The sequence below is a fragment of the Podarcis erhardii genome, assembly GCF_964252035.2.
Source record: "Podarcis erhardii genome assembly, chromosome: Z".
Lineage (NCBI taxonomy): Eukaryota > Metazoa > Chordata > Lepidosauria > Squamata > Lacertidae > Podarcis > Podarcis erhardii.
In genome coordinates this window covers 42867047-42894547 of record NC_138504.1, presented here as the reverse complement: position 1 = coordinate 42894547, position 27501 = coordinate 42867047, and the positions used below count along the sequence as shown (strand labels likewise).

The window sequence follows — 27501 nt, the reverse complement described above, 5'->3', positions numbered from 1 at the left end:
TGTCCACAGACAGCTTTCTGGGTCATGTGGCCAGCATGACTAAACCACTTCTGGCACAATGGAACACCATGACAGAAGCCAGAGTGCTCAGAAACGCCATTTACCTTCCTGCCGCAGCGGTACTTATATCTACTTGCACTGTTATGCTTTAGAACTGCTAGGTAGGCAGGAGCTGGGACAGAGCAATGGGTGAGTTCCAATGGCTCTCCAGTCGTTGTCTGATTCCAGTTCCTAACAGCCCGAGCAAGAAGGGCAAGTGTTTGGGATGAAGGGAGTTTTAGCCCAACAATATGTAGAAAGCATCATGTTGGCTACCCCTGCTCTACCTTAGCTGAGCCAGCAGAATAGCAGGCCCTTGATACTGAGGTGTGCAAGGCCCAAGCTCCAGGTTCCTGATATGGTTCTCAGAACTATCCCTAGGCCACATCCCTCACCTGATCTGTGCCTTCCTTGTGTGTTTTTGTCTGGCTGGAATGTGTTCTTCAACCCTGACAGTGATTTTTGGGTAGAGGATAGTGGGGGAGGTCCATGAGTGTGCATAGAAACTAGCCTACTGCACAAAGGTAATTTTACTGTTTATTGACATGCACTATTCCACCCACTTTTGCCTCTGACCCCACCTATCACTAGTATGTGGCCCCCACAAGGTGTTCCAGAAGGGAATGTGGCCCTTAGGCTCAAAAAGATTCCTCATCCCTGTCTTAGATGCCCAAGCAGTTCTATGTACCTTGGGATCCTTCATATATTTTATCTTGGCTGGTTTTTTGTTGCTTTCTCACTAGCCTTGAAGACCATCTCCTTTCTCAATATGTCAGTTCCTATAGACTACTAATAAATTCATTCTTGTGAGTGTGGATCCTGGTGTAGCCAAAACACAAGATGAGGTTAGAGTGAGGTTTTGGTGTAGCCAAAATACAAGAGTGAGTTTAGTAGCAGTCTTACGGGAACTCCAAGCTTTGCAGAAGTGCACAAAGGAGAACAAACTTTATTCAAATAAGAAAAGGGGGGGGGTGCACACCCAACAGTGCAATAAGAAGTGAGCATGCTCAGTATCCAAAAATGTCGACTGAATTGTGTGGGTGGGAGAAATATAAAAGCAGGAGAGAAAGTAATGGATTGGAGTAGTCTGGAAGAGAACATGGCTAGCTAGACTGTCTCCTCCCCGCCTTCCCCATTCCTTAAGCAGCTCTGATGGGTAAGATCTTGCTAGATTCGTTTATCTCAATGCATAAAAGTTTTTGTCTCCTTAAATTGCAGGATTTTCTGGCCCTCAAGCAGCCTCCTTTCCTCTTCCCAACTCCATGGGTTTGGGCAATCCAGCAGCAGATGGCTTCACCTCCACATCAACACCTTTTGCAGGAGATCACTTGACACACCTGTTGGCTTCCCAAGCTAGCAAATTCCAGACTCAGGCAAGTTCACAGCTTAGAGCCAGCAAACTGTTTTGAAGTGCATGCCTGTGTGTGTCTATTTGCTTCCCTCTGAATCTTTGTGCAAGCAATGCACACAATTCAGTGCTATTTTTCTAGAAAAAGAGGTCCCGGAACTCACCATGAACGCCTCTCTTATTCTCTTATAGTGGCAATGGCACACACCTAAGAGGAGCCGGAACTGAGTTCCGACAAGTTCCAGCTGAAATAACCCTGCACACACCCATCCAATTCAGTGTTTTAGAACTGTTGTTGTTGTTTAGTCGTTTAGTCGTGTCCGACTCTTCGTGACCCCATGGACCAGAGCACGCCAGGCACTTCTGTCTGCCACTGCCTCCTGCAGTTTGGTCAGACTCATGTTTGTAGCTTCGAGAACACTGTCCAACCATCTCATCCTCTTTCATCCCCTTCTTCTTGTGCCCTCAATCTTTCCCAACATCAGGGTCTTTTCTCTTCTCATGAGGTGGCCAAAGTACTGGAGCCTCAGCTTCACGATCTGTCCTTCCAGTGAGCACTCAAGGCTGATTTCCTTCAGAATGGATATGTTTGATCTTCTTGCAGTCCATGGGACTCTCAAGAGTCTCCTCCAGCACCATAGTTCAAAAGCATCAATTCTTCGGCGATCAGCCTTCTTTATGGTCCAGCTCTCACTTCCATACATCACTACTGGGAAAACCATAGCTTTTACTATACGGACCTTTGTTGGCAAGATGATGTCTCTGCTTTTTAAGATGGTGTCTAGGTTTGCCATCGCCTTTCTCCCAAGGAGCAGGCGTCTTTTAATTTCGTGACTGCTGTCGCCATCTGCAGTGATCATGGAGCCCAAGAAAGTAAAATCTCTCACTGCCTCCATTTCTTCCCCTTCTATTTGCCAGGAGGTGATGGGACCAGTGGCCATGATCTTCGTTTTTTTGATGTTGAGCTTCGGATCATATTTTGCGCTCTCCTCTTTCACCCTCATTAAAAGGTTCTTTAATTCCTCCTCACTTTCTGCCATCAAGGTTGTATCATCTGCATATCTGAGGTTGTTGATATTTCTTCCAGCGATATTAATTCCGGCTAGAGATTCATCCAGCCCAGCCTTTCGCATGATGAATTCTGCATATAAGTTAAATAAGCAGGGGGACAATATACAGCCTTGCCATACTCCTTTCCCAATTTTGAACCAGTCAGTTGTTCCATATCCAGTTCTAAGTGTAGCTTCTTGTCCCACATAGAGGTTTCTCAGGAGACAGATGAGGTGATCAGGCACTCCCATTTCTTTAAGAACTTGCCATAGTTTGCTGTGGTCGACACAGTCAAAGGCTTTTGCATAGTCAATGAAGCAGAAGTAGATGTCTTTCTGGAACTCTCTAGCTTTCTCCATAATCCAGTGCATGTTTGCAATTTGGTTCCTCTGCCTCTTCTAAATCCAGCTTGCACTTCTGGGAGTTCTCGGTCTACATACTGCTTAAGCCTGCCTTGTAGAATTTTAAGCATAACCTTGCTAGCGTGTGAAATGAGTGCAATTGTGCAGTAGTTTGAGCATTCTTTGGCACTGCCCTTCTTTGGGATTGGGATGTAGACTGATCTTCTCCAATCCTCTGGCCACTGCTGAGTTTTCCAAATTTAGAACTGTAGCCTCTCTTAAATAACAGTCCCCTTTAGCTACTGTTGCAAAACTGATATGCACACACACCCTCAGTTTCATCTGCTCACCATCCATGAATAACAACAGAATCCCACTTAAGAGAGGGAGGAGAGTTGGATTCTTAGTGTGGCATTGGTTTGTTGTGCTTGTTTGGTTGCTAATTGGTGATGGGATCCAATTAGCCTTGTTTCTTTAGTTAGCACAGTTGATGACATGTAAAAGGAAGGGAGAAAGTGAGTGCTGTTAGGGAATAATGAGCTTACTACAGGTGATGTTATGAGTTGGGAAGGTGTCTTCACAGGTTGTTTTTCACCCAGTTTGTTGGTGCCAAGACCAGTTGGTGTTTTTTGCACTTTGTAAGGTAAAGGTAAAGGGACCCGTGACCATTAGGTCCAGTCGTGGCCGACTCTGGGGTTGCGGCGCTCATCTCGCTTAATGGCTGAAGGAGCCAGCATACAGTTTCCGGGTCATGTGGCTAGCATGACTAAGCCGCTTCTGGAGAACCAGAGCAGCGCATGGAAACGCCGTTTGCACTTTGTAGGGCTGTGCAATAAGTCACCATATCATTGAATACGGTATTGAAATAACATCATGGTAAGTGTTTCAACAAGGTAATATACCAGTGAACAAAAGGTGGAGATTTAACAGCTTCCCAGGGAGTAGCTCAGCTGAACCATACTTTGCAGATACTTTGCAGGCATGGTGTCTCCAGCTTTGTTTGCTCTCCCCCTCCTCCCTCCTAACCGATAATAAATTAAGATATGCCCTCACACAAACCAGCAAACTCTGTCAGCTTTACTGGTATCTTTTCACTTAGAGCTCAGCTAATTATGCAGAACCTGCTAACTATTAAAAACAAAAACAAAAGCAAAATTGTGACAAAGCATATTAATCCACTTGCACAAACATACATTTCAGTTTGCAACTGAATCCTCACAAAATACGAACAGTATGGAGGTGACTTTATGTTTTGACCTAGAGCAGGGGTCAGCAAACTTTTTCAGGAGGGGGCCAGTCCCCTGTCCCTCAGACCTTGTGGGGGGCCAGACTATATTTTTTTTGGGGGGGGGGATGATGCAAGAGCCCCATGAGCCCCACTGGCTGCTTACAAGCGGCAGGGGTTGGCAGCGGCAGAGGGATGATGAGTGGTGTGCGAAAGGACTCTGAAGAGGGGCTGCTTAAAATGGCGGCCGCTCGAGTGCTGCTGCTGCTGGCGCCGACAAAGCCAAGCCCCCTTCCTCCTCTAGGCAGGGCGGGAAGAAGCCAGGAGGAGGGAGGGAGACAACAACAACAATGACACTGTGTGAGGGAGAGGGAAAGAACATGTGCGCTGGCGATCCACACAGCGATACCCAGACCGTCCACAGGCCGGATCCAGAAGGCAATTGGGCCTGATCTGGCCCGCGGGCCTTATTTTGCCTACCCATGACCTAGAGGCTTTGGGGAACAGGCCTAAGTTTGGCACAGGTACTGGAGGAGATTAAGTTGATTAAGGAAGGTGGGGGAATCACCCAAATGAAGATTGTATAGCAAAAGAACAGTGCCAGCCTACCTCAAGGTGGCATTTCTGGCTCTTAAGCAGGATATGATGAAATGTTCTGAATGCTCTTATTTAGGTGGAAAATTTGGAGGAGCTAATTCGAACAAGGAAGTTGCCGCTTCAAGACCAGTTAAAGGTACCACAATCATTTTCTCGAATTAATGTTGCATCTTTTTCTTTTTTAAATGTGATTTGTATTAAAGTTTTTCATAATATGTAAAATAGTGGTTACCAAAAAACAAATGGAATAAGTGGAATACAGAGTCCTTTCTTAGTAGGTCATTCTTAGCCCTTACCACCCATAGAGCACAGTAGCCCCTCCCAGTTCTCACCTGGGATCTTTTCTTTCTCTTCCCAGCCTCTTACCCTGGGAGACCAACATTTCCCTGTTTCTCACCCAGGGTCCTCCAACAACCATTTACTATCCCCATGAGTGTACAATCTCTGGACCTTAATTGAAGTCCCTGACATGGGACTTCAAAGAGAACCAACAAAAGAAAGAAAAGGAACAATAAGAAGAAAGAAGAGAGAGAGATAAATAAAATAAAAAAGACAAACAAACAAAAGAAAAAGAAAAATTAGAGAAAGATTTAAAAAACTTCTGATTTTCCATCTGCCGCTTACATAAAAAAAGAAAAATATATATGATTATTTAAGACATTCAGTTTATGCCTACACCTATCTTCTTCACCTTCAAATTGCAGAAATGGTAAGAAGTTGTTTGCAATATGATCAGCTTAATGAGGCATTCGAATTGAATAAGAGGAACGGTTTTGAGATCCAAACCTCTCAATTAGAAAGATACCTGCTAGATCAGAGGTAGTTAACCTTGTTATACCTACTGCACACTAATGCATCTTTCTTGATGGTAAAATTTCCTTACCCTCCACCAGTGCTTGATGGAATGAGGATTCAGCTTGTGCTGTAGAACCCCCTACTGCCCACCTATAATCCTGAAACACCCCCTAGTGGGCAGTTGGGACCAGGTTGACTAACCCTGTGCTAGACAATAACAATAAATTACTGTCCAAAATGTGAGCTTCAGATGAAGGGTGGTACATGAGTGGTGGTGGTGGTGATGTAAATAAATAAATTTCCAGGGTGCTGAGAGATGTAAATAAATAAATTTCCAAGGTGCTGAGAGCTGTTAAAGGTAAAGGGACCCCTGACCATTAGATCCAGTCATGGCCGACTCTGGGGTTTCAGCACTCATCTTGCTTTATTGGCCAAGGGAGCCAGCGTACAGCTTCCGGGTCATGTGGCCAGCATGACTAAGCCACTTTTGGCGAACCAGAGCAGCGTACTGAAACGCCGTTTACCTTCCCACCTATTTATCTACTTGTACTTTGACGTGCTTTCGAACTGCTATTTTGGCAGGAGCAGGGACTGAGCAACGGGAGCTCACCCTGTCGCAGGGATTCGAACCGCCGACCTTCTGATCAACAAGTCCTAGGCTCTGTGGTTTAACCCACAGCGCCACCCGCGTCCCTGAGCTGAGAGCTGTTAGGAAACCCCTATTTCTCTCACAAAGCTACACTTTCAAGAGTGGTTTAACAATCCCACTTTGCAGGAAACTTTGGAAAGTGTAGCTCTCTGAGTGGCATAAGTTGTCTTTCAGGAGGGCAACATCTGACTGAAATCTTCATCCTGGGAGAATGCCTGAAATAATTTACTACAAGGTGATTTTTGTTGGTTCCATTATCAATGAAACTAGAAGCTTATCCGTATTGCTGCATTGCTAGAGTGCCATTTCCCATCATAAGGATACAGTTAGAGTCAACACAGCTGTGGTACTCGGGAGTCAACAAGTCACTCAAAATCCCCTGCCTCTTTCAACCTTGCTTTCCATTGTAGGGGTTCGCAAGACTAAAGGAAGCCCAGGATGCCTTGGAGCAGACATATTTACAGGCTCGAGATGAATACAGGCAGTTGCAGAACCATCAAGAACCTGCGGGGGCGCTAGGAGACTTTGATTCTGACCGGTATGTATATAAAGTGGTACCTTGGTTCTCAAACGCCTTGGTACTCAAATGCCTTGGTTCTCAAACGCCGAAAAATCAGAAGTATTCTGGTTTTTGAACATTTTTCAGAAGCCGAACATCCAATGCGGCTGTTGGCTATTGTTTTCAGGGCACCTGGACCAATCAGAAGCTGCGCCTTAGTTTTCGGACATTTTGGAAGTTAAATGGACTTCCAGAATGGATTACATTTGGTGCTTTTGTTTTTGCTATTTATTTTGCGTTTTTGTTTTTGAGACTTTTACGGTTAATTTGTTTTTGTGACTATGTGGAACCCAGTTCAGCTACTGACTGATTGATTGTGTGACTGTGGAAATGGATAAAAGCCCCCCCATCCAAACAGATTTCTATATATATATATCTATAATACTGTCTTATTTATTTTATAGTACAGTACATTGATAATTGCTTTCATTTTATGGCTCAATCGTCTCATTAGATAGTAAAATTTATGTTAAATTGCTGTTTTAGGGGTTGTTTTTAAAAGTCTGGAACAGATTACAGTGGTACCTCAGGTTACAGACGCTTCAGGTTACAGACTCTGCTAACCCAGAAATAGTACCTCAGGTTAAGAACTTTGTTTCAGGATGAGAACAGAAATCGTGCGGCGGCAGCACTGCAGCAGCGGGAGGCCCCATTAGCTAAAGTGGTACCTCAGGTTAAGAACAATTTCACGTTAAGAACAGACCTCCAAAACTAATTAAGTTCTTAACCCAAGGTACCACTGTAATCCATTTTGCATTACTTTCTATGGGAAAGTGTGTCTTGGTTTTGGAATGCTTTGGTTTTGGAACGGACTTCTGGAACGGATTAAGTTTGAGAACCAAGGCACCATTGTATTGCACAAGTTGACTGAGCAAGGATTTCAGGCATGGACTCTCTCCTAGCCCTACCTGGAGTTGATGGGGATTGAACCTGAGGCCGTCTTCATACAGTCCTGGGTTGGATAGGAAAAGTGGGAACTAAATATGAGGAGAAGACAGTGTGCTGACAGACTTTTGGAAGAGACCCCTTGGGAGCTGTTGCCAGTCAATTTAGAGCCGGGGTAGCCAAGGCAGCATCACCCAGAGGTGGTTGTTGGACTACAAGCCCCATCATTTTTGAATACTGGCCATGCTACTGCATGGGGTAGATGGGAGTTGTAGTCCAGCAACACGCGGAGAGCATCATTTTGCCTACCTGTGATATAGGAAGTACTAAGCATTATAGAGCAATAGCCTGACTTCTGTACTCCTATTCCCTGAGCTATATTGCTGTTCTAGCTTCTCTCATCTTTGCTAACTCATTTTAACACTTTCCAGAGCAGTGGAAGGACAGATATTCCAACTGGAGATGCGCTTGGAGGAGCTGAAGGAAAGGATTGACCAGGCAATGTGGGACCAGCCAGTTGCACAGAGCAGCGTTGAGGCGCCTGATTCATCTCCTGCCCGTTTTCCAGCTCAGGCATCCGAGTCGCAGATGAGGTCGCCGACTCCATCTCTTCAAGCTCCAGTCCCGGCTGTCTGCACTCCATACCCTGAGGTCACATACAATTACTTCAAGGTTTTCCCAAGCGAGAAATGGCATATCTAAAGGATATTTTGATGGATAGATAGATTTGATTATATTTCTATGTTGCTTTTCATTCAGAGCTATCCCAAAGTGGATTACAAGCAACAGAGCAATAACATGATAGAACATAATAGAATATCACAAACACAGCATAAATCATATGGAATAATTAACAAACCATCAGTGAAGCAATTAGTCTATAAAACACTGTTAACAAGGCAACAACTAAGAAATAAGCTAGACATCACAATTAAAGTGAAAGTAATATTCGAGATGGGACGTGGGTGGCACTGTGGGTTAAACCACAGAGCCTAGGGCTTGCCGATCAGAAGGTCGACGGTTCGAATCTCCACGACGGGGTGAGCTCCCGTTGCTCGGTCCCTGCTCCTGCCAACCTAGCAGTTCGAAAGCACGTCAAATTGCAAGTAGATAAATAGGTACTCCTCTGGTGGGAAGGTAAACGGTGTTTCTGTGTGCTGCTCTGGTTCGTCAGAAGCAGCTTAGTCATGCTGGCCGCATGACCTGGAAGCTGTACACCGGCTCCCTCAGCCAATAAAGCAAGATGAGCGCCACAACCCCAGAGTCGTCCGCGACTGGACCTAATGGTCAGGGGTCCCTTTACCTTACTAATATTCGAGATACAGGAGTGTGTTTAAAGGTTTCTTTGTGCACCAATCTGAAAGGTTTTTTATACCGTGGATTTATTGGTATTACTCTGGAGCCCTTTACAAGGCTACATATATTACAAAGCATGAAATGGCTTGTATCTCCTATCTCGCCTGTGGGACGCTCTCTCTAGGCCAGGGCCAGATGACACATGAGGCAGGCTGAGGAAGCTGCCTCAGATGTGGAAGCCCAAATACAGGGATTCCAACTTGCATAAAATATTGGAGAGGCCCAGATAAGCCCTGCTTCAACTTATTGATCACAAGACGTGTTGCAAACACACCATTTGAATGGCAGTGCTCATCAACTAGGGGGGGCAGTCCTTTCAAATCTTTTATTGTGGAATGGGGTCTAAGGGACCTTAGCCACTAGGAGTTGGCTTCTGTGCCCAAGAGACAGCACCCCCACAAGTGCCCCACCCATCATACTGCCTCCACCACTGGTGAAGAAGCAGTGTTGGCTGTTTCCGGCAAGATTTCGTGTGCTCTATGAGATTTCTCAAGATCTCACCAGAAGCTACCCAGGGGGGGGGGCACCTCCCTGTTTCACCTCAGGTACTAAAAAGGGAAGGGTTGTATTAAGTAGTGGGTGGACATAGCAGATGACCCAGAGATTTAGAATCATAGAATCATAGAGTTGGAAGAGACCACAAGGGCCATCGAGTCCAACCCCCTGCCAAGCAGGAAACACCATATAGAATCATAGAATCATAGAGTTGGAAGAGAGTAAAGAACTACTTGGAGTATTTCTCCAAGTAGTTCTTTATAAGTAAGCTGGAACTGAACTGAACAGCAAACAGCTCAGCCAGCCTGCTTTTATAGGCAGCCAGCTGTCAACAATATAACAACAACAGCCCAGGGTTTCCCGCATAAATTAAATTAGATGGACCTGAGTGATAACTATATACACAATACCCCCTGGTGGCCAGGGTGAGAACTTCAATACATAACAGGTTGTCCCTGCTTCAGGCCATGCAGTAGGCCATGCTTCCATGGCAACCATCTTGTGACTGGCGCCCACAGCACTTTCTCAAAATTCAAAATGCACCCACTAGTCCTCCATAAAAGTCACCAACCTCTGTTCTAGGCTGACAGTAATTTTTATACTAATTGCCAGATTCTTTTGGAGGGGGTGTGGCTTTGCTTTCATTTGGGCCTTGCTCACACCTTGACTCTCTGCTCTTCAGACCCCCTTCCCCACGAACGGCCGCAGCCAAGCCCAGCTGGACTTGGAAGTGAACTCCATCAGTGATGAGACTGGAGAAGAGGGAGAAAGCAGCCTTCCGGAACCACTCCGGCACATGCAAGCCCAGGTGGAAAAGGACTTTGATCACCTCCTGGACCAGTAAGTGTATGAGTTTTGTATATATGGGGTGAATGTCTTTTTGCTGTTGGAGAAAGACCCCCCCCCCAAATCCTTCGATAATCTTTTAAAGGTTTACAGCCTTTTCACTCTTTAAATAAAAGTGATCTCTGCATCATGCTGTTGTTCTAGCATGGTAGAATGTATCCCTTTGAATTTCTGAACAAATTGATCGTTGCTGTGATGTTTTCTTCTCTAGGACCCCATTTTTGCTTACTTTTAAATCAGTATTATGCCCCTCCCAATAACTGTGCCCTTCTGCAAAGAATCCTGGGGATTGTACCGTATTTTTCGCCCTATAGGACACACTTTTTCCCCTCCAAAAATGAAGGGGAAATCTGTGTGCGTCCTATGGGGCGAATACAGGCTTTCACTGAAGCTTGGAGAGCGAGAGGGGTCGGTGCGCACTGACCCCTCTCGCTCTCCAGGCTTCAGGAAGCTATCAGCCAGCCTGGGGAGCCCGCAGGAGTTCCCGCAGGGCTCCCTAGGCTGCGGATAGCAGCCTGCCGCCCGGTGTGCGGGGCGCCATGAAGCAGAGCGCCCCTCGCACCGGGCAGACATCGGGCAGCCTCACAAGCTCGGGGGACAGGGGGAGGCGCAGCGCTGCCATACCACTGTTCCCCAACCTGTTTTGGGGGGGGGGAATAAAGAAAAAAAAATCCCTTTATTTCCCCCCCAAAAAACTAGGTGTGTCCTATGGGACGGAGCATCCTATGGGACGAAAAATACGGTAGTTTGTGCTTAAAGTCCTTAGGAGACCCCCGGTCCCCTCAGAGCTACAGTTCCCAGAGTTTCTGGAAAGGGAATTGATTGTTAAACTGAGAACTGTAGTACTGAGAGGGGAACAGAGGTCTCCTTAAACCTCTCTGCCCCCTTAACAAACTACAGTTCCCAAGATTCTTTGGCAGGAGCCATGACTGTTTAAAGTGGTAAGGTGCTGCTTTAAATGTATAATGCAGATGAAACCTATATCTCTACTTTGAATGGTTGGTTGATATATTGGGTTGCTTCCAGTGAAGTTCCAGTGAAGTGAATGTGCCTAAGTTAATCATGTCCATCAATTCAAATGAGCCTACTCTTAGTAGGACTGGCAGCGACTAATATTCAGTTTCAGTTCATCTGGTTTCAGAAGGCTGACAGACCCGAGCTTCACCTATTGTCTCTTGTCCCACAGCTACAACAGCTTCAAATCTTTGCCAGAGGCTCTGAGCTTGGAACAGCTGCACCTGGACAGACATTACTCACCCCCAGATGAAGCAGATGGTGCAGCCATAACGGATGTTGGGACAAAGGAAGGCTCCCACTGGGTGGTGTCCAAAGCTAGCAAGACCTCTTGCAGGCCTTCAACCTTGCAGTAAGTCATCCAGGAGAAGAAACCGCACTTCAGCCATGCCCTAATTATTTCATAGGTCAGGGACCTGTGGCCCTCCAGATGTTGCTGGATTGTGAGGAATATTGCTCATCCCTCAACATTGGCCATGCTTACTGAATCTGATGGGAGTCCACGGCATCAGGAGGGCACCGCATCAGCTCTCTTTATCTATCCTGAACCTTCCAGCAATCAGCTTCATCACAGGCATCCAATGAAGCTGAACGGTGGAGTATTCCAGACAGATAAAAGAATAACCTTTACGCAGCATGTAGTAATACATTCCCACAGGAGGCAGTGATGGCTGTCAACTTGGATGGCTTTTATTAAGTACGGTGGTACCTCAGGTTAAGAACTTAATTTCTGGAGGTCCATTCTTAACCTGAAACTGTTCTTAACCTGAGGTACCACTTTAGCTAATGGGGCCTCCCGCCGCACGATTTCTGTTCTCATCCTGAAGCAAAGTTCTTAACCCGAGGTACTATTTCTGGGTTAGCGGAGTCTGTAACCTGAAGCGTCTGTAACCTGAAGCATCTGTAACCCAAGGTACCACTGTAGTGGGTGGACATAGCAGGCGACCCAGAGATTTCTCCAAGTAGTTCTTTATAAGTAAGCTGGAACTGAACTGAACAGCTCAGCCGTCCTGCTTTTATAGGCAGCCAGCTGTCAACATGGTAACAACAACAGCCCGGGGTTTCCCACCTAAATTAACTTACGTGGACCTGAGTGAAAACTATATACACAGTCCCCCCTGGTGGCCAGAGTGAGAACTTCAATACATAACAGCTTTACAAGAGGATTAGACAAAGTCATGGAAGACAAAGCTATCAACAGCTACTAGCAATGATGGCCATGTTTTGCCTCCATCGTTGGGGGTAGTATGCCTCTGAATGCAAGTTGCTGGAAATTGCGGGAGAGCAGAATTGCACTCATGTCTTGCTTGTGGGCTTCCCATAGGCTTCTGGTTGGCCACTGGGAGGGCAGGGTGCTGGACTAGATGGGCTATTGGCCTGATCCAGCAGGGTTCTTATGTCCTTAACTGCCTCTGGTCTAACCACTCTGCACATTGCCTTGCAAATATTGGTGGGAGACCTTTCACAGACCACCACGATGCCTGCAAACATTCTGGGATGTGACTAAACTTAGAAGCAGGGGGGCTTGCTTTTCCAACAAAGATGCCTTTGCTTTCTCTCCCTCTTTCTTTCCCAGAGTTGGACAAAGGAGCTTTTTATTTTAGGCTATTTTTATTTTCAGTTCTTTCTACTCGATAGGGCTGAATTGGCAGGGCAGATGCAGGGGCGGGGACTGTGGGAGCAGAAAAAAGGAGAAACCGAAGGAAATAGGGGAGTGGGGGAAGGGGACGAATTTGATGGGAAGGGAGTGAATGTGAAGCCTGCAATCACATGGAGTGAAAAGGAAGGGGGAGGTAAATACGTATGAAATCTCTTTCTCCTTTCCTTTCCTTTCCTTTCCTTTCCTTTCCTTTCCTTTCCTTTCCTTTCCTTTCCTTTCCTTTCCTTTCCTTTCCTTTCCTTTCCTTTCCTTTCCTTTCCTTTCCTTGCATGTTTGTAGGATGCCCATGGCTGCAGCTTATAGCTTCCCTGCTTATGTAAAACATAGTGCCCGCTTCTATAACCCATGCAAAAAGACAGCTTTGTCATTTGGGCACATGAAAGCACAGATCCTACTTTAGAAGTCTGGGAATGAAAAAAAAGTGATGTTGCTAACTCCTAAATGTGTGGTGCGGTTAATCCACCTTCTTCTCCAGGATGAATATTCAATAAGAAAACCATCTGAACATGCCCTAGGCCAATGGTTGCAAATTCTTCATCCCTGACTTACATAGCTGTCAACGTTTTCCTTTTTTTAAGGGAAATTCCCTTATTCCGAATAGTATTCCTTGCAAGAAAAGGGGAAAGTTGACAACTATGCTGACTTAGCAGCTGCCATCTTGAATGTTGGACTTTTCAACAGCCACTGGCATCTTCTGTGTTCCTATTCCCTGAGCTATATTCTTGAAACTGCTGAGAGATTACCTTGGAAGTAGGGGCAGTCCAGAATGTGAAAGGCTGTTGACAGCAAAGCCTTCGTATGTTACTTTCCCCAAAAGCCTTTATTTGTTTTGTTTCCTTAAAGTGAGGCTGCACCTTTGACCTGATAGCTTTGTTCAGAAATCTGCAAAACTAGAATGTGGCCGGAATAGGTCAGACAACCCATAAGCCTCTGCTGAGTCCCCCCTTCTCTCTCTTCCTGCTCCCCCATTTCTAATAGGCAGCCCCAACAGATGGAACCTTCTGAGCAGCTTTTGAAGAAGTCCCAGCAGGAAGTGCCTGACCAGACCAGCTGCTCACCATCCATCCAGCAGGAGGAGGAACCGGTTCCTCAGGGTTCAGCTGAACAAAAATGTCCATCGACTCCAGTTCCAAAGGCTTCATCATCCAGGAGGCAGCAGAAGCACCTGTCGCCACAGAGCAGCATGGTCAGTGTGGCGGGCAGTGCTGCTTCTGATCACACAGCCAAGAAGTCCCTCCAGAAGACAAACACAGGATTGCCTGAGGTAAGCATTGGTTAGTGGGGAGGAGGCTGTCACAATGGAGCAGTGGGAGAAAACATTTTTCACCATGAGGGCCACCTTCCTTTGGGGGCTTTCTGGGAGCCATGTGCCAGGGGGTGGGACCCAGAGTGTGGGAAGAATCTGGGACCTGGTGTCCTCCACGTTTTATTGATATTTGACTCCCATCATCACCAGCCAGCAAGCCTAGAGAAATGAGGAGTCCCTGGCCCAATGACCAGGTATGGTAGGAATGCTACTTCTTAAGAGCAGAGCAGGGGGAAGAACCTGTGGTCCTTCAGACATCATTGGATTACAGCTCCCATAATCCCTGACCATTGGCCATGCTGGCTGAGGTTGACAGCAGCTGGAGTACAGAAACATATGGAGAGCATCTGGATCCGCATCTCTGCTCAGGGGCCAATGAAAGCCCTGAGAAGCAGCTCTCCTCTGCTTGCAGATAGGATTGGAGAAAGAGGTTTGGGACTGGGCAGACTTCATTGTGTTCTGGATGTTATGAACAGGAGCACAGTGAAACTTGGAGGCTGAAGTAATTTGGGAATGGTGCAACTTGAGTCCAAATTAAATCAATTTTAGGAGCCCCTGTTCTGAATAGAGATGGGAGTGATCTTGCCTGTCCTTGCTTGTAACCCATGGAGTGAAACATACAGCCATATGCCATGTATTCTAAGCCGAACCTACCTCACAAATTTGTTGTGAGGATAAATATTGGGGTGGAGATGTCCTCAACTTCATGAAGGAAATACCAAATAAAAATGTTTATATATATCCTTTGTTGCCTCAAAATACGGTTCTTTTTGAGGAAGTTCAGGCAATCATTTAACCGCCTCAAGGATAAGGTATATTTTTCAGTCTGTGGGCCACATTAATTTCTGGCAGCCTTCCAGGGGCTGCGTGCCTGTGATTGCCTGAGTCGGTGGCAAATGTGGGTGGAACAAAGGAAGTAAATTTTCCCCTTGTACAGTACACTATTTTATACACACTCACTCACATAACTCTCTCGATTTTCCATTCAGGCAAGCCAGAGGCACTATTAAAATCCAAGGAAATGTCCCAGCCAGGAAAAACACCCAAGAAGGATGCAAATATGGGCCCATCAGGGAGTGGGGGTGGCCTCAGAAGAGTCCTGATGGCCAAGTAGAAAGGCTTGGAGGACTGCATTCAGCCCCTGGACTTGAGGTTCCCCACAACATCTTTTTCCTTCTCTTGCAGAATTTACGCCTTGTTTCCCCAGAGACAGACAGTGGATTTGTGGGATCAGAAGCCAGCAGGATGTCCCCGTTGGCACAAATGCCAAAGCACTATACATCCAAGTTTAGGTATGAACCCTCCCTCCCTCCTTTTCCTATGAGCTTTGTTAATTCCCATAATTGTGTCCCTGAGTTGGCAGTGAACAGGAGGAAGTATATAGAAGATACCTGAAGACAAAAAGTGGGTGAAACCAGGAACTGGGTGGGCATCCAGCAATATTCAGATAAAGGAAAGTGTGGTTGGAAGACCTGGAGCATGAAAAGGACCAAACTAATTACAAGCTATTGGAAGTTTGTTTTTTTAATATGTGTTAGGAGATTTGACCTCTTGTATCAGCTTTAGTTTGACTTACAGCAGAATCAGATTGCAATTCTAGACTTGCACACTTGGGAGTAAGACCAGCTGAACCCATTGGGGCTTCCTCTTGAGTAGACATGAATAGCATGGGTGAGGATTCTATGGTCTTGCAGGTATCACTGGACTCCTACCACCATCCTTTTTTTTTTTTTTAATAATTTTTATTAACCGGCCAATCACATCACATTATTCAAATCACATTAGTTCCAGATTATACAGCCAAATTTTAAATTTTGTTAAGGGTACCCATACATCAAGCTCGGCACGAGTCCAAAATTCCGGGTAGCTCCAGGCATCACATATTTTACTGCTTTAAATTAAACAGTTCTATCCAGTTCGATCCGGATAGTCCTTTATTACTTTCTTTCTCATCTTGTTGTTATCATATATTCCTTTCTTTGCAATCTCTGATGGTTCTCACAAGCAGACTGGAAACTGGCGTCTCTGTGTGGGTTTTGTACTCTTCAAAAACTGTCTCTCTCAGGGACAGCCTCTGTTCGTCTCTTCCATAAACAAAGTTAACCTTTGGTCTGTCCTTTATTTTTCCTCAGGCTAGCCAGATATATCAAATAAATCAGGGGGCTCTGTCACGTCAAACTTACATTCCAACACTCCTTCTCTTTCGAACGATCCTGATTCTCCTCCCCCCTGTCCTTCTTTCTCCGGCAAGCCTATCTTGGTGAGACGCCATTTTTTAACTGCGTCATAAAAAATTTCCTCTTCCTCACTGTTCATCAGTCTTCTCTTCTGTTGTAATCCATCCCCACACAGTTCTTAAAATCCTGCTTATGATTGATAAAAACACGACGATCTTATTTCTTTCTAGGGTGAAGGGTTATTAATATCACATCATGTAAAGAAAAAAAAGTTTTTTCCTCCCCCCCCCCCCCTCTTCGTTCCAAACATACAGTCTCCTAGTGGTAATTCATCAGAAGATTTACTTATCCATCCGTCACTCCCGGTCACAGAGATCCATTAATCAGCAGCCTTATCTCGAGCTTTACTTGATGTATGTGCTTCAGCTTCCTTTCCAATCGTATATTTCCAATTATAATTCCGAGCTGAAGCAACCAGCAAGCGCTAATGGGAATCGGCGTCAGGAAGAGCTGACTTCACCGAGGGCTCGTGCCAAGTGTTCGGCACCCCCATCTCTCGGATCAGGGGGTGCATTGTGAACACCGCTGGCAAGACAGGGTCCCCCACATCCTGGGGGGGAAGGGAAGGCTGCATACTTTCCATAGCAGCCCCTTAATTACCTCGTATGGGTCAGAGAGATGTTATTGTCGGCCATCTTCCAACGCGCCACCTGGTGGCCCCCCGACTCCTACCATCATCCTTGATCACTATCATGCTGACTGGGGCTGAAGGAAGTTAGGGTCCAAGGACATCTGGCTCTCCTCCTTTGCACTATTTTTTATTAGTAGTGTTGCTATTATTTCATTGGCTTTTTATCCCATCCTTGCTTAGGAGCCAAGGACAGTTATAGAACATTATAAAAGACCCATGTCTTCACAGTCATTAAAACAGCTAAAACTACATCTCTTAAAAGCTGCTTTGTAGAGGAAGTCCCTCAAAAAGAAGAGTACACTTTTAAAAATAGCATCTATTTTGCCTGCAGAATGTCCCAGGTTCAAACCACAGTATTTCTAGATAGGGCTGGGAAAGCTGGGCTAGAAGGACCCAAAGATCTGACTTGGTATAAAACAACTTTGTGTTCCCATTTCTTGTCAAGGTCCCACAGCATGCTGGGAAATTCAACCTCTGTTGATGTAGACTTCGAAGCAGAATCTCTAAGGAAAGCGCCTGTCACATTGGAAACAGACAGGTCACCCAGGCACACACAATCAGACAATGGGATGCAGAGACAAGTCCTTTCCAAAGGAAGACCTTTCCAGCTTAACTCCCCTACCAGGTGGACCAACAGCATCGCCAGTGAGATGGAGCCAGGCATGGATAGTGGTGAGCTAAAAGCAGTTAATTGCTTTGAGCAGGAATGCCAGGTCATGTGCCTGTTCTTACTTGAGGTCTTTCCTAACATCCTGCCCCTCAGTACCTTGCTAGCTGCACTACCCTGAACTTTCACTCACATAAAGCTCTAGCGCATGCACACACATGCAGCCTGGCCAGCCTGTACCACCTTACCTGGATCCCCAAAACACCTTACAGAGATCAAACAACACCCCTGAATCATGGACCTTTTGCACAGCCTAATGCTGGGTCAGCTGCAACATGTTAAACAGGTATTTGTTCTGTGCCATCCTAAGCACTTTCCCCGCTCCCTGCATCCAGTTGCAGGGAAGGAGAGTTTGTCAAGAGTGGTGAGCACTGGAAACTCTGTGATGCACATGTTGGCTCTTGGAGTCACAGGGAAAGTGCTTCTACAGGTGAAAGTTCCCAGGTTCATTCCTTAGTATCTCCAGGTAGGGCTGGGAGAGAGACCCATGTATGAAGTCCTGGAGACCTGCTGCCAATCAGTATAGGCAATACTTAGCTAGATGGACTAATGATCTGGCTCTGTATAATGCAGTTTCCAAAGTGGAAAGATCCATGATTCATGCATTGCTGTGATTCCTGGATTGCAGAGTTGTTGTTGTTGTTGTTTTATTAAGTTATTAAACTTACTAGTCGCTTATCGCCCCAAGGTGTCCAGGTGACTTACACACTACCATAAGGGAAGAAAAAAGAGAGGAAGGGTCATACAATACATCACTATATCATCTAGCATAACATTTATGAAAAAACAAAAATACACCCACCATATAATTAATAACAGACAATATTAACCATGCATAAATAATAAACAAAGAATACTCCCACCCACTAATTAGCAAATAAATAACTGTTTCCCCCCCTTTTAAACTCCCCTCCCCACCCAGAAGTCTGGAATCAGGCCAGCTGTTGCGAACCAACAGTGGGTGGGTACCACATCCTCAACCCAGGGGTGGTCCTGCTCCTCTCCTCTGCTTTTGCTAGGCAAAGCAGGAAAACGTTGGCAAAGGTTTTGCCTTCTTCACAGTTCATCCGGCTACTGCTTATCTTCTGCTGCTACTGGTGGCCCTTGGGGGTCCCTTCCAACCCTATGATTCCATGATGTGTTTCTGTCTCTTTTCTTACCAGCTCACACAGACTCTGAGGCTGAGGCCCAGGCAGGACTTGAAACTTACAATGCTCCTCCTGATGAAGCAAGACATTCTCCTAGCTCCTCTGCCGTTTCGCTGCCCCCAGACCAGACTCATGACTACAGTCTCCTTGACACCCGCGTGCACCGAGCGTAAGTTTCCTCTTTGGAATGGTGGGGGCACTGGGTGAGAAACACAATAGATCATAAATGAGGAACCTCAGGCTAAGGTGGCCAAGGCAGTCCTTCAGACCACTTTGTCTGGCCCTCAGAATTCTCCCCAGACCACACCCATCACTGGGTAATGGTGCTTTGTACCTCCCTTGAGTCTTTTGGGCAAACTGGAATGTGTCCATGAACTCCTACAGTGCTCCTCACTTCCCTTCATGGAGGATGGAGGGGGGATGTGCAAAGAAAAAAGCCAACTGAATAAAGCTAAAATCAGCATTCATTGCTCTGCCCCCTTTATGCTTCGGGTCCTACCACTATTATGTGGCCCCTGGAAGGTTGGCTGGAAGGAAGTGCAGCCCTCAAGGTGAAAAAGCAAAAGCTTCCCCTCCCCTGGTCTGTACTAACTGGCAGCAAACCTCCAGGTTTGGGGGTCAGTCTCTCCCAGCCTTGCCCAGAGATACCAGGGATTGAGCCTTCTGTGTGCAAAGCAGATGTTCCACCACTGAGCTATGGCCCTTTCCTCCAGAGGAGAAGGCATCACTTTTAACCCTTTTTAGGGGAACATTTTCTCCATGCTCTGGCAAGCTTCAGCTACCAGCCTAGGAGCTTTCCATCATTCTTAAGAGCTAACTCATGCAGTAAAAACATTCCATCTGCAAGCTGGTTATGCTTTGTACTTACTCTGTAAAAACTGTAAACAGAAGCAGCCTCACTAAGAGTGCAGTTGTTAGGATTTTTCCAAAGTGGATGCCCTATCACCAAGCTATGACCCTTCCACTGTTGTGTGTACAATTTGGGTTGCTGGACATGTATAGCATGCCTAAAATTAATATCTCTTGTCATGCTAGGTCCTGATTTTAACTGATCCTGGGCTGGGGGTTGTTTTTGTCCCTTTAACAGCCAGGCTATCAGAGCTTTGCAGCATGAAGTCTCTCAGCTTCGCCATGTCCTGGAGAAGACTCTCCAGCAGCCTCATGGTTATCCAAAGCGGCCACCCTCCACACATACCTCTACACTCCAGATGCCAAGACAGGACAGGACCCGCCTCCCCAGAAGTGCCAATTCAATAGGGTAAGCAATGGGCAGAGCTTGTTCCAGGTTTGAGGGTAGCCCAGGCAGCCTCTCCTTTCTCCATCACTGTCTCCTGATGGCAGCCAGGGCAGGTTCATGTAAGGATTTTCCCAGTGGCGTAGCGTGGTTGTCAGCACCCGGGGCAAGGCAAGTAATTTGCGCCCCCTAACCCGGGGCAAGGCAAGTAATTTGTGCCCCTAACCCCTAACCTGCCGCCGCTGCCAGCTTCTTCTTGCTGCTGCTTGGGCTGGGGTATTTAGGGTAAGGTAGCCACAGCGGTGGCGGGTCCATGTCAGGTGATCTGAGGCGAGTTGCCGTTGGTGCTGCCGCCCAAACGACGCCGCTTGCCTGGAGGAGGAGGAGGAGGGCAGAGAGGCGAGGAAAATGCAACATGGCCCAGTAACTGCAGCGGCGGCGGCAGCGGGGCTGTGAGGAGGGGCTGCCTGGCGCGCCCTCCGCGGCCCTGACGCGCAGGGACCGCAGCGAGCGCTGAGAGCCGCTAGCTGCCGGACGCTTTCAGCCCGGATGCACGCACAGCTCGTCGGTTCCGCAAGACATGGGGCTCTGCTACAGCCTGTACCCGAGGCTCTTTGGCAACTCCGGAGGCGGCGAGCCCCCCCCCAGATGTTGCGCCCGGTGCAGCCGGCCCCCCTGCACCCCCCACGCTACACCACTGGATTTTCCCACAATGCCTCTGGCAAAGCATTTCTTCAGAGAATGGTGGGGAGTTAAAATGGCTGCTGGATTCAGCTGCCTTATGCAACTTGGAGGGGCAGGCTGCTGGAGGGGCAGGCGCCAGCAACATACCTTACCTGGACCTAGGGGCCCTGGCACCTGCCTGAAGATGCTGGGTATTGGCACCCTGCACAGCAACAGGTGTCTTCTCTCTGGTGCCATCTGCTGCCCATACAATGCCCCAGAAGCCCAGCTTTCTTTCTTGCCTTTATTTACACCAGGCATCAGCTGGAAACCTGAAATAGATTTATTGTTTGTTGAGACTAATGATATCCTATAATTTTTCACATACAAGGTCATTTTTAGTCAAACACTTGGTAAGCTTCTGTTGCAAAAAAAAAGGGGGGTGGTCTTGGAGCCCTGATATGCAGAGGAGAGAGAAGCACTGCAAAGGTAAAGACCTCTTACTTGTGCCCACCACTTCTTCCCTTTTAAATTTTCTCTCACAGACACACAGATTTGCAGTAGATAAGCAGAAGTTCTCTGCCCTGTGCTTGCTGCTGCTCATGTAAGGAATGGTGCAGTGTGCCTAAAACAATTCACTGTCTTGCAGGTCCAACCACATCCCCACCTCATCTCGCAGCAAAACATCCAGGAAGAGCACAGCTGACCATGACAGTCCAGCTCTGTTGATCAGGCCAGAAGAGTGGATAAAGAGATCCCACCTGCAAGGTGGGATCCAGCTGGATCTCAGTAAGCAACAAAAATGTTTGTGGTGTGCATTAGGTTGCTTTGGTTATGCAAAGAGATGCATTTTATTCTGAGGCTGAATATAGGCATGCCTTTTAGAAGGATGTGCTGTATGTGCTTCTCTTCCTCATATAAGCCTGCCAGGACCCTAAGGTCCTTTTCTGCATGCCACCTTTGAAGGATGTCCTGAAGAACGAAGTACCTTGGAAGGTTTTTAAGCAGAGGTTTGGAGGCCATCTGTCGGCGATACTTTAGTTGTCATTCCTGCATTGCAGGGGGTTGGACTAGTTCTGTGATTCTATGAGGGTGGCAGTGACAGGACAGTAGCACCTCCCACACCTATTGTACAAACTGCTCTGGTGCCAACCTTGATATTTATTTGAGGCAAATATGTTTTCCTGGGCATTTGGGTATCACCAAACATTGTACTGTTAAATTTGGGTGGATATGTTTTGGGTTTTTAAAAAAAGTTTATGTGATTTTTATTTGTGTTTCTTTACAGTGGTTGCAAATTGCTCTAGACTCCTTCTTTTTTAAGGGAAGCAATGTATGAATTAAATAAGCCTAACCTTTCCAGCTTTTCATTGTCAGTGACGTCTCATGCACTAGCCCATCAGTGTTGTGCACAAGTGGCTTCTGCTCCAAACCAACAGCACTTGATCCTGTATAATGAAGTGACTGCTATTCTATGCACATATGAGGACTGAGGGTGTCCCCACCTGTGTCGTTTGCAGGCCCTTCAGAGTCAGACTACCCACCACCAAAGCCATGGAAAGGGAAACGTCAGGAAACCTCTGCTTCTAGGAAAGAATCCCCAGAGCAGCCCACCCTCTGGGGGCCCTACACTGGTGAGCAATGGGCACCTGAGCCTGCTTTTATTTACCAAATCAACTGCCCCAGGAAGGACTAGACAGGTAGCAGTGCACTGTGCTAGGAAGGCTGGGTTGAATTTCCATGCTAATAAAAATATGGCCTAAATTTTAGGGGAGGGTATGGGAAGAAGGGAGCAGAACTGCCTTTCCCCCTTTTACATTTTGGGGGTGGGGATGTAATTTTCAGGGGAAATTTGCTCTGATTTGTGGCAGTAATTTCTCCTCCCTTCCTCTCCAGGTGGGGGGGGAGGGAAGAATGGTGGTCCCCACTGAGAAAGCTACCAAGCAAATTATTACCACCATCATCATCCTTTCAGTTTATCAGTTGCTTGGCACCAAATGTCTCCATGCAACCTACAAAATTTAAAAACATAAAGTGTGGCATAAAATCAGAAAAAAAGAACAATGCGTTACAATAAAAGCTATACAATAATAATTATAATAATAATTTATTATTTATACCCTGCCCATCTGGCTGGGTTTCCCCAGCCACTCTGGGCGGCTTCCAACAGAAAACTAAAATACAATAACCTATTAAACATTAAAAGCTTCCCTAAACAGGAATGCCTTTAGATGTCTTCTAAAAGTTTGGTAGTTATTTTTCTCTTTGACATCGGGTGGGAGGGCATTCCACAGGGTGGGCGCCACTACCGAGAAGGCCCTCTGCCTGGTTCCCTGTAACTTGGCTTCTCGCAGCGAGGGAACAGCCAGAAGGCCCTCAGCACTAGACCTCAGTGTCTGGGCAGAACAATGGAGGAGGAGACGCTATAGCATAAGAAGATCCCTGTTGCATTAAACCAAAGGCCCATCGAGTCCAGCATTCTCTTCCCACAAGGGAAACCAGATGTCTGGAGTGTGTGTATCAAGTTTCTTTGTTTTGATTTCTGTAGGAACCCAGTATTCTTTTTCAAGTCCCAAGAACCAAGAACCAAAGACTCCCAAAAGCTCTGCCCCGTGCCCCTATTGCCAAGAGGTCAAGTCACGGCTTGAAGAGGTACCCACAAGAAACCAAGATGCCAGAGGCTACAAAGGTATCATAAGAAGAGCCCTACTGGAGTTAGTCCAGCATCCCATTCTCACAGTAGCCAGCCAAATGCTCCACTGGGAAGCCCACAAGCAGGGTCTGAGTGCAACAGCACTCTCCCCATTTGTGATTCCTAGCAACTGGTATTCAGAGGTTTACTAATAGTAGAGGTAGAACATAGCCATCATGGTAAGTAGCCACTGCTAGCCTTATTATCCACAAATTTGTCCAGCCCTCTTTCAAAGCCATCCAGGTTGCTTTCTATTGCTGTATCTTGTGGGAGCAAGTAGTTTTAACTCTGTGCTGTGTAAATAAGTACTTTCTTTAGTCTGTTCTGAGTCCTCTAAAATTCAACTTCATTGGATCTTCATGAGCTGTGTATCTGCTTTCTTCACATCATCTGTCATGTTGCCTCCTTCTCTCCTTTGCTTTAAACTAAAGATGTCCAAACTCTGAAACTTTACCCCATAGGGGAGTTGCTCCATCCCCTTGATCATTTTGCTCATCTGTGAGGCAGTAATAGGAGTTGTAATCAAATAGGATCTGGAGGGCCACAAGTGCCCCATCTCTGTTTGCACAATCCAGACCACAGAGCAGGGCAGGATTTGCAGTGGCAGCGAAGTGGCTGGCTTATGTGAGCAGTCCACTCTGTTGGAAGAACAAGGAAGTCAGAGTCTGGGAGCAGGGTATGTTCTGAATCAGGAGTTCCACACAGCAACTGATAAGAAAAATTAGCCCATAACTTACACCACCAAATGGCTCACTGAAGCAAATGTGGAATGAATCAGGTGCTGAAGGTTGTGTCTCTGCTGGCTCTCCACATTAAATTTCCTCTTGACTTTTCCCTTTTTACAATTCTGGCGCTTAGCAACAGGTGGAATAGTGCCACAGGAATCATTATCCTTGGTTAAATGTTAACTGGTACCTGGTGAATTTCTGCATTCCTAAATTAAGGACTCGGTCTACATGTCTTTTCTTTTTTAAAAAACTTTTTTTAGGAGATTAAAAATAAATAAATCTGGGTCAGCAGTTTCAGCAGAAACTGAGGATGACTGGTTTGTCCAAGACTTATCTAATGAGTTCTATGCTTGAGGCATAGGCACCCGGTGCCAGGGGCCCTGGGTGCTGTAGCACCCACAAAATTCACTCAGAGGGGGCTAGGCACTCACAAAATTTTGGTGGTGGACATGCGAGCAACATCAGCACACCCAGAGGCATGCATGTCCAATGTCATGATTAATTTATAGCTCAATATCTTAGCTGATTCCACATACTGGTAGTTTTTCTTTTTTAAAAAAAAAATCCTCTCCAGGGCTCTAGTTCTGGGTATTCTTGTTTTTGGAATCGGGGTGGAGGGTCCTTCTGGCAAGATGAATTACTTTGTCTTTCATTTCTAGGCTGTGACTCCCCAAGGGATTCATTTGGACCCTTCTACCAAAGCACTCCGAAGAAGTCAGAAGCACCAAGCCATCTGTTCAAGGATACCAGGAACCCCAGGAGCAAAGTAGTGCATGGTGAGAAAGGGAAATTCTGGTGTGAAAACTGATGCCGTGCAGGTCCTGATGAGGGCAGCAAGGATGGTGAGGGGTTTGGAAACAGTTCCCAAGAGGAATGGTTTTGTTTATAAAGATATAAGATGAGGCTGCTAGCTCAAGCCAACAGCTCATCTAGCCTGGCTTCCTGTTTTCATAGTGGCTGACCAGAAGCAGGACCTGAACACAACAGCACTTTCCCCAGCAGCTGGTATTCAGAGATGCGACTGACACCTCTGACAGTGGAGGGAGAGCATAGCAGTCATACCTAGTAGCCATTGATTTGTAAACTGCCAATACATTTTTAGAAATCAAGTAACAATAAAAAAATTCAGGCATTGTATAAATGTTATGGTCGTAAAACAGAGAACAAATGGCCAAAGTTGAGTCAAATTAATTCTCTAAAAAGCACTTAGTGAAATGGAAATGTTTTTGGCAGGTGTCTTTCTTTTTTAAAATAATAATAATAATAATATTTATTGCTTTTAAACCTTACAATAAAGAAGAAAAAGAAATGGAAAAAAAGAAGAAGCAAAAGAAAGAAAAAAAATACACAACGCAACATTATATAATATATATAAACAGTACACAACGCAACATTATAAATATATAAACAGTACACAACGCAACATTAACACATTAGACTAAACAAAACAAAGCAAAAACAATTTAAAAACATACATCATACCATTTCAATGCCTTATCTTTCATTCCCTTGTTTCATCGACCTCCTCTCACCTCCCTTTTTGTATTCCACTTCTATTAATTGTTTCAGCAATTCCTTTCCATCTTTCTATACTTTCTGTCATATAATTATCTTATTTTAATCTTATTTTCCATTAATACTATAATACTTATTTATGCTTAACTCCTTATAACATTTCTACTAAAGCCTTATAATTTCATTCCAACATTTTTCTGACACTCATTAATTTTACAGTATTTCTATAAATAAACTTTAAACTTTTCCCAATCTTCTTCCACCGTCTCTTCTCCCTGGTCTCGGATTCTGCCAGTCATTTCCGTCAATTCCATATAGTTCATCAACCTGGTGATCTTCTGTCCGAGGCTTTTAACTCTTTTCCAAGTCCCTTCTGCAGGTCTTCTTCATATTTATACATGCACTTTACTTTGTCTTCTGCTGATCTTGTTCTTAATTTCCTTCCTTTGATGCTGAAGAGTAGATCTTGGGGAAGCTCCGACCTAGCAATGTTTTTATTCCTTCTCGACAGGTCAGCCAAATCTCCGTAATTAAAACTAAAATCCAAAAGATATTTCAGGACGTGTTTCAAAATCCCTCCAAATCTGAAAGTCCCCACAACTCCACTCTCCTCCTGACCCAGGTCCAGGTCCCAAAGGTCAGTAAATCCCTGCATGAGGTGATCTATCCAACTTTCCTTCTCCAGTCCAAGCAGGGCTCCAATCCTCAAAATCTGACCTCTGAATTCAATCATAGAAGGCAACAACTTATAGTCATCAAATTGCCTCTGTAAGGCTGGGGCTCTCTCCCTCTCCACTCGTATTACTTTAGGTTCAACAACAACAACTTTCTCCCTCGCCTTCTCCACAGCTTGCCACGCCAAAGTAGATTCCTGAATCGATTCCTGAATAGCTTCTGTATAGATGTTCACTCTTTGTCTCAAATTAGTCACTTTTTGTCCCAAGTTATCAATTTTAATAGTCATCAAATCTGTCTTCTTGTGGAGCTGTTCCAATGAATCACTTATCTTACATAATGCAATCACTAAGGCTTCTTCTATCGACATTCTTAACCTATCCAAGGTCAATCCCTGGTTCTCACAGTTTTTTATCTTGCAGCTGGAGATTCCACCAGCTCAACTCTTGTAACAGTTTCAAAGGCTCCCTCTAGAGGGAAACAATTTCTATTTGTATCAATCCTTTTAAGCACAGTTCAAGCAATAAAATTAGTTTCAATTTTCAGTTACTTTTACTCCTTTTTAAACGCAGAAGGAGACAATGGAAACAATGTATTTCTCTTATTTAACTAGCTGTCAAGATACATTTTATTCACAGTCAATGAACTTTCCCAAAACGTCAGTCTTACTAGCAGCCCGTTTCCAGGTTCAGAGCAGTGGTAATTTAACTTTCTTCACTCTCTCCTGCAGGCTTACGTGATCCCAAATTTCCCCCCCTCTTCTCCTGCTTCCAAGGGGGGGTGGTTAATGATTTTAGCCGATGGAAGTTTAATCCTTTACAGAGGACTTTCCAAGACTTTAGCTTGCAAGCTCTTTGCTTCAATCTATTTACAAAAGGGGGAGGCGGACTTCCTGTTTGAGACCTCCCCATTTCGGTGCCATATTAAGACGTTTAAAAATCCAGTTTTCTGTTCTACTCACGGGTAGTTGTTTAGGATCAAATTGTCCACAGGAAAAAGTCAGCGCTCTCCGGCAACAGCAGTGCGGCTTCACTCCGTGAAAGAAGCAGTCAATTTGAAGCACCGCGCCGCTCACCCCACGTCGCTCCGGATCCCCGAAACCGGGTCTCCCCGCGAGTAGGGGAGGCGCAAAAGGTGCCAGCCGAA

General features: G+C 45.7%; 1 protein-coding gene and 1 long non-coding RNA gene across 5 annotated transcripts in view; both read left to right on the top strand.

Moving 5' to 3' along the window:
- LOC309333857 overlaps positions 1 to 27501 on the top strand; it is a 153927-nt gene that overhangs the window by 29898 nt on the left and 96528 nt on the right. The gene's annotated exons all lie outside the window — the stretch shown is intronic.
- Positions 1 to 27501, top strand: part of AKNA (AT-hook transcription factor) — a 66915-nt gene that overhangs the window by 35562 nt on the left and 3852 nt on the right. For all 4 annotated transcript variants that reach the window (XM_081847433.1, XM_081847432.1, XM_081847431.1 and 1 more), the window contains exons 6-20: positions 1258 to 1412; positions 4677 to 4736; positions 6455 to 6582; positions 7920 to 8139; positions 10022 to 10179; positions 11372 to 11551; positions 13838 to 14123; positions 15351 to 15457; positions 17479 to 17705; positions 18864 to 19017; positions 19936 to 20106; positions 21395 to 21534; positions 22266 to 22379; positions 23294 to 23434; positions 24825 to 24941. In XM_081847433.1, the coding sequence (XP_081703559.1) occupies positions 1258 to 1412; positions 4677 to 4736; positions 6455 to 6582; positions 7920 to 8139; positions 10022 to 10179; positions 11372 to 11551; positions 13838 to 14123; positions 15351 to 15457; positions 17479 to 17705; positions 18864 to 19017; positions 19936 to 20106; positions 21395 to 21534; positions 22266 to 22379; positions 23294 to 23434; positions 24825 to 24941 (2358 nt within the window). The remainder of the gene's footprint in view (positions 1 to 1257; positions 1413 to 4676; positions 4737 to 6454; positions 6583 to 7919; positions 8140 to 10021; positions 10180 to 11371; positions 11552 to 13837; positions 14124 to 15350; positions 15458 to 17478; positions 17706 to 18863; positions 19018 to 19935; positions 20107 to 21394; positions 21535 to 22265; positions 22380 to 23293; positions 23435 to 24824; positions 24942 to 27501) is intronic.